Source organism: Orycteropus afer, unplaced genomic scaffold (genome assembly GCF_000298275.1).
Source record: "Orycteropus afer afer isolate SDZICR_OR568_19922 unplaced genomic scaffold, OryAfe1.0 scaffold00099, whole genome shotgun sequence".
Lineage (NCBI taxonomy): Eukaryota > Metazoa > Chordata > Mammalia > Tubulidentata > Orycteropodidae > Orycteropus > Orycteropus afer.
In genome coordinates, this window is record NW_006921686.1 from 4,389,738 (window position 1) to 4,401,669 (window position 11,932).

Below are 11,932 nucleotides of genomic sequence, written 5' to 3' on the forward strand. Positions count from 1 at the left end.
CCGGGCCCAGGGCGGCGCGGCCGGAGTGGGCGGGGGTCCCGATGCAGGCCCGAGGGGGGCCATGGGGCAAGTCCTGCCGGTCTTCGCCCACTGCAGTGAGTAGGGGGAGGTTTGGGCCTGGTGTGGGGCCCGGAGGTCCGGGTGGGGTCCTCTCGGGTGTTCCCTCTGCGTTGGTCCGCGGGAGAGCCGGCCTGGGGGAAGGAGACAAAGGGAGCGCTCCCCTCCCCCCGCGCTCTGGCGGCGATGGGGCGGCCTGACTGGGAAGACTGGGTGAGATGGGACCAAGGATGGGGGCGCTGGCATAGCTGGAAGGAGGGGGGAGCGCCGGGCGCCAGGTTGTGCCCGGGGCCCCGCCCCGGGGTGAGCTAGAGCGCAGGGAGCTGTCCTCTCGCCCTGGTGCTGGCCGCAACCAGCAGGAAGGGGGGGCCTGAATGAGCAGTAGAGCCAGGATGGTGGAGAGGGATACGACCCCCACCACCCGTCTTCGCATCCCCCTCCCCACACTTTTCTGCCTAGACTCTGAGGCAGCCTGGACCTCGACCAAATCGTCCAACCTCCTGTCCCCGGACACCAAGCATTCCTGGGTTGGGGCCAAGACTCCTGGATTATTAGCAGGCTTTGCCACTGATTAGTGGTAAGCCTAGGGGAGACCCGCGTCTCTCCGGGTCTCCGATTCCCCAGCTGAGTAAGCGAGGTAGGGCCGTGGGCGTCCGATTTTAATTTTCTAACGGTATTGGGCATCTCCTGTAGGCCAAAGCTAGCTCTGAGGGCCTGGATTCCAAAATTGAAAAGGCTTTGTCCAATCTTCAGGATCCCAGGCTCTAACAGTCTGTGTTGAGCATTCTGACAGCTGGGGATTCCAACACTTTCCGATCCAGCCACTCACGTGTCCTGAGAGTCCAGATGCCACAATTCTAATAATTTGCTATTTCAATATTGTAGAGTACCATTCCAACATTCTAAGATCTTGTCCTTAACTTGGCTTACATGACCTGTTCCTCCTTACTCACTTGCCTTCATCTTCCATCTCTCTCCCCTTCAGTCACTGTGCCCTGTATTCAAGTATAGATAATGCCTGTCTCAGGGCCGCCTGTCTCAGGGCCTTTGCACTGGCTGTTCCCTGTCTCGAATGCTCTTCCCTATTCACATGGTTTCTCACTTCATTTGGATGATCAAATATCATTTTATCAGAGATGCCTTCCTGAGGACCTCATCTGAAACAGCATTCCCTCATTTTCTAATCCCTTTCTCTATTTTTTCCTTTTTTGCATGCATATCATATATTCACCCAACATCATGTGTGTATTTGGTTACTATCTGTCCTCCCCGCAGAGTTGTAAGCTCTTTGAGGACAGAACAGTGTGTTGTGTCGTTTGCTGTATCCCCAGGGCACACAGTACTTGGCATATAGTAGGTGCTCTATAAAAGGTTGTCGGAAGAATGAGGGCATCGACACCTTCTAAGAGTCCTATCTCCTGGAGTTGAACATTTGAAAGTCTGATGGCAGTGATGCTAAGATTTTACAGTCTGTATGCAGAATGTTCTAAGGGTCCTGTAATTCAAGCATTCTAAGATTCCTTAATTCGGACCATCTGAGATTCCAGGACTGGCACGCTTCTGTGATTCGGACAGTCCAAGCTTCTAAGAGTCTTCGATTCTCTTCCTCTCGCAGAAGAAGCGCCCTCGACAGCCTCCTCTACGCCTGATTCCACCGAAGGCAAGTGAGGTGGGCGGAAGGGGAGGAGAGGGACTTGAAGGGCGTACACAGCTGAGAGGGCTTTGAAGAGTCTTCCGGGTGTCCTGCTCCCGGAAGTTCATGGCTCTCCTTTGCCTGCCACAGGAGGGAACGACGACTCTGACTTCCGGGAGTTGCACACAGCCCGGGAATTCTCGGAGGACGACGAGGAGGAGACCACATCGCAGGACTGGGGCACCCCTCGGGAGCTGACCTTCTCCTACATCGCCTTCGACGGCGTGGTGAGCTCCGGGGGTCGCCGGGACTCGGCTGCCCGCCGTCCCCGGCCCCAGGGCCGCTCAGTCTCAGAATCGCGAGACCCGCCCCCTCAGCCTGGACTAGGCGACAGCTTGGAGAGCATCCCTAGCCTGAGCCAGTCCCCGGAGCCCGGACGCCGCGGTGCCCCCGACGCTGATGCTGCCTCTCCGGTTGAGCGCCCCCTGGAGGACCTGCGGCTCCGACTGGACCAGCTGGGCTGGGAGGCCCAGGGAGGGGGATCTGGGGAGGACTCCTCCACCAGCAGCTCCACTCCGCTGGACGACGAGGAGCCGGCAGAGGCAGGAGAGGCTGGGGAAGGTGAGAAGGCAAGGGGCTGGGCCGGAGGTCATGAAGGGTGGCTGGTCTCTCAAGACACCCCTCAGAGAAAAAGCTCATGGCCTTGTCTCCCTATTCCACCCCACCACCCACCCAGAACTGGACACACAACTCCGTCTTGCTCAACCCTCGTTGCCTGAGGCCTTGACTCCCCAGCCCAGTCCGAGCTCTGGGACGCCCCAGGCTCATACCCCGTCCCCATCCCGATCCCGGGATTCGAACTCTTGGCCTGATGAGCCCTTGGTGGACGAGAAGGAGGAAGAGCCGCGGGGGCAGCTGGAAAAGGAGCCAATCACGGGGCAGTGCCTCGACAGCACGGACCAATCAGAATTCCCATTGAAACCACACCTAGGTAAGCAGTGTAAGTGAAAGTTTTCTATTGGATTACAGTGAGGCAAGGGGCGGGATTTAGAGAGACCAACCTCTGGAAGGAAAGAATAGGGCCGAATAAAGGAGGTGATGCTGTTGGCTGTTGTCGTTGTTGTTAGGTGCTGTCAAGTGGGTTCCAACAGAACAACACTGGCCGTCCTATGCCGTCCTCATAATCCTTGCTGTGCTTGAGCCCATCATTGCAGCCACTGTGTCAGTCCATCTCCTTGAGGGTAATCCTCTTTTTCACTGACCCTTAGCATGATGTCCTACAAGTCTTAGTCCCTTCTGTCAACATGACCAAAGTAGGAGAGAGACAAAGTCTGGCCATTCTGGCTGCACTTCCTCCAAGACATTTGTTCATTCTTCTAGCAGTCCATGCTACACTCAATACCAACACCACAATTCAAAAACATCAACTCATCTTCCGTCTTCCTTATTCGTGGTCTAGCTTTCACATGTGTATGTTGTTGTTGTTATGTGCTGTCCAGTTGGATCCGACTCATAGCGCTGACTCCTTGGGTTTCCGAGGCGGTATCACTACGGATGTAGATTGCCCCATCTTCCTTCCCAGGAGTGGCTGGTGGATTTGAACCACCAGTCTTTTGGTTAGCAGTCAAGTGCCTTAGGTACTATGCTACCAGAGCTCCCACATATGTATGAGGCAATTGAAAATACCATGGCTTGGTTCAGGCCCACCATAGTCTAAAAAGTGATGTCTTTGCTCTCCTGTTGGCTAGACATTATAAACTCTGCCTCTTTAAAAAAAAAAAATCCGTTAACTGAGGGATGCCATTGGCTATTTGTACATATTTCCCCTGCCCACTTGAGAAATTAGCCCTCCTTGAGTCATTAGGATTGGCTGATGGGTAATAAATTAATAAAAATCCGCCCTCTTTGAGAATACTCCCCCGGAAAAAAAAAAAGCTCTCTTCTGTATATGGATTTTGAATATTTATTCTTCGTCTTTTAAAAACTCTCTTCTTCCCTGACTTGGCTGGTCTGATGGACTCCACCTCATTGTACAAACTGCTCCGCCTCCAGGAACCAGGGGCTGGTTATAGGCCCCACTGCTTTTATCTATTTAGGAAGAGAGCCCCGCCCTTTTTGGCCTTGCCCCCACGCCTGTGGCCAGCCATTGGCTGGGTGCATGTGGGCCCCGCCCTCCCACTCCCTCCCTCCGGGTTCTACCGAAGTGGGCAAAAATCCCCCAGAAGTAGCAGCGTCTGCAGCCTCTCCCTTGCAGTGAAGATGGGGAGTAAAGGTGGGCTTTCGGGGCAGACTGGGAGCGGGGCTGGAGGAAGGACAAGGACGAAAGGGGTCCGAATTCGCGGTCATCTTCCCTAAATCGGGGGCGTGTTTCTTCTTGGTCCCCAGATTATGCAGAGCTGCAGGCTGGGGTTGCGGGGCTAAAAGGCTGTGTAGGTAGGGTGCCGAGGGAGGTTAGGGTCCCCTCTCCTTCGAGCTGGGGCCTTGGGGCCCAGGAGCAGGGAGGCCCCCTCCCCCAGCCTTGGGCCCAGGTGGCGCTGTCACTCAAGGGGCTGGATGAGCCGGCACAGCTGCGGGCGAGGCCCCCTCCGGCCAGCCCGCCCCGCGGGACTAAACTTAGCCCCCGCCTCAGGCGACCCGGCCCCTCCCCCACCCACTGGTGCGGGCCTGGGGAGCCTGCGGGGCGTGCCCTGCCTTGAGGGGGAGGCTGCCCTACTTACAAGGTGGAAGGATATGTACAAGAATACAGAAGTGAGGGGACAGACTCAGAGGGGAGCCGTGGAGATAGGTCCGAGTTTGCCTGGAGTGAAGATGAGAGAACAGAAAGGGTCTGCAAGGAAACCCAATGGGCCTGGGAGAAGGGGTCAGCCTAGTCTATGACAGCTGTTAAAAGTTTAGATGAGGGAGATGAAAAGTGTGGCCTGGAGAGTTTAGGGTCACAGAAAGAGATCAGAAATTGAACTCAGGGCTCAAAAAGAAGTGTGGTGTTATTCATACATGTAGGACTCAGAGAAGGGTGTTGGGAAGGGTAACAATGAGAAATGATTTTACATCTAACAGTCTGGCAAAAAATTAAAAAAGCACTAACACCCGTTGCTAGGAAGGCTGTTGTGAAAAGAGCATTCTGACACATGGCTGGTAGACCGGAGAATTCATCGTAACATTGTTGAGTAGAGTCTTGTCTTTTGTTCTTCATAACAGCACCACTTGCTAGTGTTCCGGTCTTGTGAGTGAGCAGTCTGGTAATATTTATGACACACGAAAATACCTAACCTGTTCACCCAGTGACTCCACCTCTGGCTCTCGAGCTCAGAAGTAGAAGCTCCAGGCAGTAAGGTTATATCTGAAAGGATGTTGCTTGCAGTGCTGTTTGTGGTGGGGAAAACAAAAAGGAGACAAAGTGAACGGGGGTTCCTGGTTGAATGAATGATGTCACAGCTGCCCAGAATAGCATATACAGGTAGTCTCCGACTAACTTGGAGGCTCCTTTCTGACGACTCTGTTCTAAGTCATTTCTGATATACATCAAACACCTTTTTTTTTAATAATTTTCATTATTACTGACTTTTGTTATCAGTATCTTTATAAATCCGATTTTTATTTGTCTTTGGGGACTGGAAACATTACATAGAAACTTACATAATAAACTTAATAATACATATATACCTAAGAAGTACACAAATCATAAATAAAACCAGGTGGTTGCATTGTAACTCGGATACGATGTAAGTCGGGGACTACCTGTAGTCCTTAAAAAGGATGAATGACAAGCTGTTTCTTGACTGTAGCTGCCTGGGAGGGATTTCCTTAGTGCAAAATGGAGTGAGATGCAGACACTTGTGTATTTGTTTCCCGTTTCATAACTGATGACCAAAAGGCATGGGTACGTATACATATGTCCACATATAATTATATGAGTAACATTAAGGAGTCAGCCGAAATGCTCCTTGGAAGCGAGAATGGCCAGACATCGTCTCACCTACTTTGGTCATGTTGTCAGAAGGGACACTCCTTGGAGAAGGATGTCATGCTTGGTAAGGTGCAGGGTTAATGAAAGAGGGGAAGGCCCTCAAAGAGATGGATTGACACGGTGGCTGCGACAATGGGCTCAAGTGTAGCAAGGATCATGGAGCTGGCGCGGCATCGGGCGGTGTGTCGTTTTGCTGTGCATGGGGTCGCTATGAGTCGGAGACGACTCGACGGCTCCTACCAACAACAGCAAGGAGTCGGCGTAGTGGATAAGGCATTTGGCTGCTTAGCAGAAGGTCCGTGGTTCAAACCCATCAGCTGCTCTGTAGAAGGAAGGTGGGGTGATTTACAGCCAATGGGAGTCATTATGACTTGGAATCCAGTTGCAGTGAGTTTGGTTTTTTGATTTTTCTGGTGGCACAGAGATGAAGTCCTCACCTTCTAACTGACACATTGGCAGTTTGAACCCACCCAGCGGCTCTGAGGGAGAAGGGCCTGGCCAGCTCCTCCCGTGGAGATGGGAACCCATATGGGGCAATTCCACACTGTCACACGGGCTTGCTCTGGGTTGAAATCGATTCAACAGCGCCCGATAGCAGCAAGATAAAAGAGACTTACTTGCTAGACTGTGAACTTAGATTTGGGGAATATGGGAGGAAGAGGAGGCAAGCATGGGGAAAAAAAGACAATACTGAATGTTTGGAAATTGGTGGAAGGCTCAGCTGGGTGGGTCAGGTCAGGAGGCCAGGGTTCCATCTGGGCAGGAAACAGGGCCTCCTTCGAGGCCTGGCTCTGGCCTGACGCCCCACCCCTTCACAGTGGTGGACCTGCTTTACTGGAAGGACACAAGGACGTCAGGACTGGTCTTCACGGGCCTCATGGTCTCCCTGCTCTGCCTCCTGCACTTCAGCATTGTGTCGGTGGCCGCCCACGCGGCCGTGCTGCTGCTCTGTGCCACCATCTCTCTCAGGGTTTACCGCAAAGTGCTGCAGGCTCTGCACCGGGGGGATGGCACCAACCCCTTCCAGTGAGAACCCTGTCCCCTGACGCTAACCCCAGTCCAGACCCCCGTCATGACCCATGACCTCAGGTCAGGCTCTAACTCACCCTGACCCTGACTTTGAACTTAACTGTGAACCTGACTTTAGTCTTTGAGCCTTGATCCCGGGCTCTCCCTTCTTATCCGGACCTCTTACTCCGACTCTTTGATCATCCCCTTTGACCTGTAGAACCTGGTTCCTTGGACTTGCCCCTCAATCCCATCTCTGGTCTTCGCCCAGAAGTCTTCCTAACTCTTGTCCCTGCCACACACACCCCCACACTTGAGCCCTGTCTTCCCCCCTGAGTGTCCCCCCACCCCTCTATCCCCTCAGGGCCTACCTGGATGTGGACTTGACCCTGACCCGGGAGCAGACGGAGCGTTTGTCTCAGCAGATTGCCTCCCGCGTGGTCTCTGCGGTCACGCAGCTGCGGCACTTCTTCCTGGTTGAAGACCTCGTGGACTCCCTCAAGGTGCTCTCCAGCCCCGACGCCCCCCCCTGGGTTCACAACATTCACCTCATTGCCCCGGCGGGTGGAAGGCCACCCCTGAGTAAGTGCACAGCCTGCGGGCGCCCCAGCCCCTGCTGACCGTGCCCTTCACCCCCAGCTGGCTCTCCTCTTCTACATCTTGACCTTCGTGGGTGCCGTCTTCAATGGTTTGACTCTTCTCATTCTGGGTGAGCTGGAGAGGCTGTGGGGAGTGGGGTGGGGCGTGGATTGTTGGGGTTCCGTGGGGGACAGCCCCAGGGATAGGGCTGTGTAATCTCCTGGCCTGACCCTCCATCTCTGTGCCCACAGGAGTGATTGGTTTATTCACCTTGCCCCTGCTGTACTGGCAACACCAGGTGAGTGCCAGCAGCCCCTCCCTTACCAGAAACGCAGCTAAACATGAGTGGCCTCCCTGCCCCCCTCCCGCCCCAGCCAGGGTCCCAGCCAAAGAGCCAAGAGGACCGACTGGTGTTCCCAGCCCCAGCAGAGCCAGGATCTGGCTGCAGTTGTCTCAGCCAGACACAGGCGGTCTGGCAGCTGCCCAGAGCTGTGGGTGTGAGTTGTCGTCCAGTTGACTCCGACTCATGGCGACCCCAAATGTTTCAAAGTAGGACTACTCCCTGGGGTTTCCTTAACAGAGGCTCTGCAGAAAAGAGGAAGGCCCTCAATGAGTTGTCAACAGTGACTGCAGTGATGGGCTCAGCCATTGTGAGGGTGGGTCAGAACTGGGTAGTGTTTTGTTCTGTTGTACGGAGGGTCGCTATGAGTCGGAACAGACTCCATGGCACCTTACAAAACAGTCATCTTAACAGAAGCAGCTCTCAGGTCTTTTCTTCCCCAGCACCCTTGGGTGGGTTCAAACTGCCAACCTTTAGATTCGCAACTGAGAGCAAGAGAGCTAGTCTAGCAGGTGTGTTCCAACAGCCAGAGGTGGTCATTCGGATTAGTGTCCCCTGACAGAGCCAGGGTCGACTGACATGCAGGCAGGTGGATTACCTGGTACTGCTACATGATGACAGGTCCGTCCAAGGTCCGCCTGGCACGTCCCAGCCAGAGAGAGGCAGTCTGGTGGTCTTCTCTCCCTAACACAGTGTGGGCTATAGAACACCTGCGTTAGCCAAAAACAGGCAGGCAGATTAATGCCATCTCCACCCGACAGCACCAAGGACTGACAAACACATATCCAGGTGCAGACAGACAAACAGACTGCTGCCATCTCTCCTTAAGCATGGCCTGAGCTTGCCTGACAGCCGTCCCAACCAAAGACAAAGATGGGCACCCTAACTGGTGCTTCCGCTCCCTGAAACAGCTATCAAGGACGGACTCACCTCCAGCTCAGAACGAGGTGGGATGTGACCAGGGCTGCCTGACATTCGCCCTCTCCACAGACAGACTGACTGACATGCCCTTCTCTAGAACAGCTGAGAGCAAATGACACAGACCCAGGCCAGAGAGAGCGTTCTGCCTGACTCCTCATGTCCGAGTGACTGAGACTTACTGGGATTAAAGAAACCAGTTGTCATCAGTAGACTTCAATTCATGGCCACCCCATGGTGTCAAGAGTGGGACCGTGCTCCCTAGGGTTTTCAGGACCTGATTTGTGGGAAACATATTGCCAGGTCTTTCTTCCGAGGTTCCTCTGGTTGAACTCCGACCTTCTGGTTAGCAGCTGAGTGTGTTAATCATTTGCATCACCCAGGGATACCCTATGAATTTATCAAGTATTAACCAATGGAATAAGTAGTAATTGATTAATAGTCAAACAAGTTTTCATCGATATCAGGACGGCCCAGCCCCTGGAGGAGGACATCATGCTTGGTAAAGTAGAGGGTCAGTGCAAGACAGGAAGGCCCTCCGCGAGATGGGATGGCACCGGCTGCCGTGGGCTCTAACATGGCAGCGACTGTGAGGGGGCACTGGACTGGGCGGCTCTTCATGCCTTTGCACGTGAGGTCACTGTGAGTTGGAACTGACTCCGTGGCACCTAACAACAACAGTCAGTTCTGTCATGGACTCTGCCAACCAACACCAACGCCCTCCACTCCCATTCTCTCCCTAAACACCCACAAATGCAAATCCACTCAAAGATTAACAGCCGAGCCCAGTACGGTCATGTTGCCTGTCAGTACCTCTAAAGAACGTCTGTCCCGCCGCATAGATGTTAAATGTTGAGGTACATAAAATGGTTTGTAGTAACAAATGGGCACTCCTTGGTGACGTGCATTAAAACATGATTGTTTTCAAGTACTGCTGAGTCAGTTCCGACTGATAGCAACACCGTGTATGCCAGAAGGAGACACTGGCCGGCCCCGCGCCAACCTCACAATCCTTGCGATACCCGAGCCCTTCGTTGCAGCCACTGCGTCAATCTGTCTCATTGAGGGTCTTCCACTTTTTCACTGCCATGCTACTTCACCAAGCATGACATCCTTCACAGACTGGTCCCTTCTGCTAACACGACCAAAGTACGAGAGGCGACGTCTAGCCATTTTCATTACTAAGGAGATTCTGGCTGCACGTCTTCCAACACAGATCTGTTCCTTCTTCAGCTGCCAGTCCATGGTATTTTCAATATCATCTGTTGCACATAGAGTTGCTATGAGTCGGAGCCGACTCAACGGCACCTAACAACAACAAAAATATGCATAGAGAAGCACGCTTTTTACACTAAGACAAACATTTGACGAACTGACGTTAGATCCGAACCATACCTAACTGTTCCAACTTAATATACCAATTAGACTTAAAGACTCATTTAATTAGACTTAAAACTCGTTCGTAATCTGAGGACTTCCTGTATGTAATACAGTGTTCACACGCTGTCCAAATCATGGAACTGTGTATGAAATAAGACATGACTGGTCCTATGAATAATCCTATTTCATAGACCATGTCGTGGATGATTAAGTGACGCATGACTGTACTAAGACTTGCTGTAAGATAATTGTGAGTTTGACATCACTCCCCACACCTAACCAACTGTCTCTACGACTTGAACCTTGGACTTCCAAGGGTATCTGTTAAGTTTAGAGTTGAAAGTGAATGGTGGATCACCCCCTTAGTTCCTGATTTAGTGCGGGGGGGGGGGACGACGCAGATCCCCTTCGAGGAACTGAAAAAAAGAATGCCCCTTAGTTCCTCCTCTCACCCCTTGTTGGTTTCCCCAGGTCCAGATCGACCAGTATGTGGGCTTGGTGACAAACCAGTTCAGCCACGTCAAAGCTAAGTAAGGGCACGGGCTGCAGATGGAGGGAGGGGAAAACTCGGGCGCTTTTTCTTCATATACTCCCTGTCCCCCTGGACGCTGAGAGACCACCCATCCCAAGGCTAGCAGAGCCTAACCTTGGCAGCCATTTTCCCTGCCTGCGCTAAAGCATGGCGTCATCAATGCGCGCACTCTGCCTGAAGACCCCCTTAGAGACTGAGAGCAGTTGCAACATAGGCCGTTAGCGGGGAGGAGCGCTGGGCTGATTTTGGGCACTCAGCTAGTTTCCTTTATGCAGCATTCCCTTTGCTTCTCAGATACCTGGCCCTTTTCTTGCCCCACCTCCTGATCCCACCCATTTCTCCCTCAGGATCCGAGCTAAGATCCCAGGGACCGGAGCCCTTGCCTCGGCAACAGCTGCAGTCTCTGGAGCCAAAGCCAAAGCCGAATGAGAGGGGTGTGTCTGCCCGCGGGACGCCCGCCCCCATCCCCAGCAGCCCTCTGCCCGCTTCCATCTCCCTTATATACCCACCCTCTTCCCCCTGGCCCGAGCCATTTCCCTGTGGGTGTCAGGATCACTCACACCAGGGAGTTTGAGCAGAGTGCCTGAGCGGCCAGGACTACATTTCCCAAGAGGCTCTGCTCTAAGAGTCCAGGAAAAGTGAGGCACCTTGGTCGCGGGGCCTGCTGGGACTTGTAGTTGCCTAGACAGGGTGCCTGCCCTGCACTTCCACGACCCTACCAGTGGAGGCGCCGTGATTGGTTGGTGTCTGGTGGATGCCGCAGGTCCCCGCTCCAGGGCTTTGCATGGGGCCCAGGGGAGGCCTGAGCTTGGATTTACACTGTAATAAAAGACTCCTGTGGAAAACCCAAGGTCTCGTGCTTCCAGTCTTCTCCAACTTTCACATTCCTGCATCGAAAGGCACTTGTGTGATAATCAAGGAGGAATTTTGCCATCTTTGTTGAAGAAGCCCCCGCTGCCAACAGTTTAGATTATGGAATGATTGACAGGAGGACGCTGAGAGACCACCCGTGCAGGGCTAGATGAGCTTAGCCCTGGCAGCCACTTTCCCTGCCTTTGCTCAAAGCAGACATCACTAATTGATTCCTGAATTCTGCTGAGCATCATGCCTCTCACCTGAGCCCAGGTGGCCAACAGCCTTCTGGGCAAATGAATTTCCTTTATCTCCAAATCTTCTCATCCTTAATGATCTCCAAGTTAAAGATGTCCCAACTACCCACTTTGTCACAGGGCCAGAGACCTGGGTGTGTCCCTGGACTCCTTCCATCCCCTCCTCCCTCACATCCAATCAATCACCAACCTCTGTCCATTTTACCTCCAAAATGTGTCTCATCTATCAACTTCTCTCCATTCCAAATGCCTCAGGACCAAGTACAGGACACCATGGCCTCTCTCAGCCTGGTTGTCAAAGCTGTATACCGGAGGAGCAGGAGGTAGGAGAAGAATCTAAAGTCCACAGACCTGGTTTGAGTCCTAGCACCACTACCTCTTGGCTCTGTGACCTTGATCAAGTGACTTC

At 53.2% G+C, this 11,932-nt stretch overlaps 1 protein-coding gene across 1 annotated transcript; it reads left to right on the forward strand.

Moving 5' to 3' along the window:
• The first annotated feature begins 61 nt into the window (after positions 1-61).
• On the forward strand, positions 62-10,843 carry RTN2 (reticulon 2). Its single transcript, XM_007942903.2, has 10 exons — positions 62-95; positions 1,673-1,717; positions 1,841-2,311; positions 2,427-2,681; positions 6,476-6,683; positions 7,030-7,168; positions 7,305-7,374; positions 7,496-7,542; positions 10,354-10,412; positions 10,762-10,843. Exons 1-10 carry the CDS (start codon positions 62-64, stop codon positions 10,841-10,843), a joined length of 1,410 nt encoding a protein of 469 aa, XP_007941094.1.
• Positions 10,844-11,932: the final 1,089 nt, after the last annotated feature.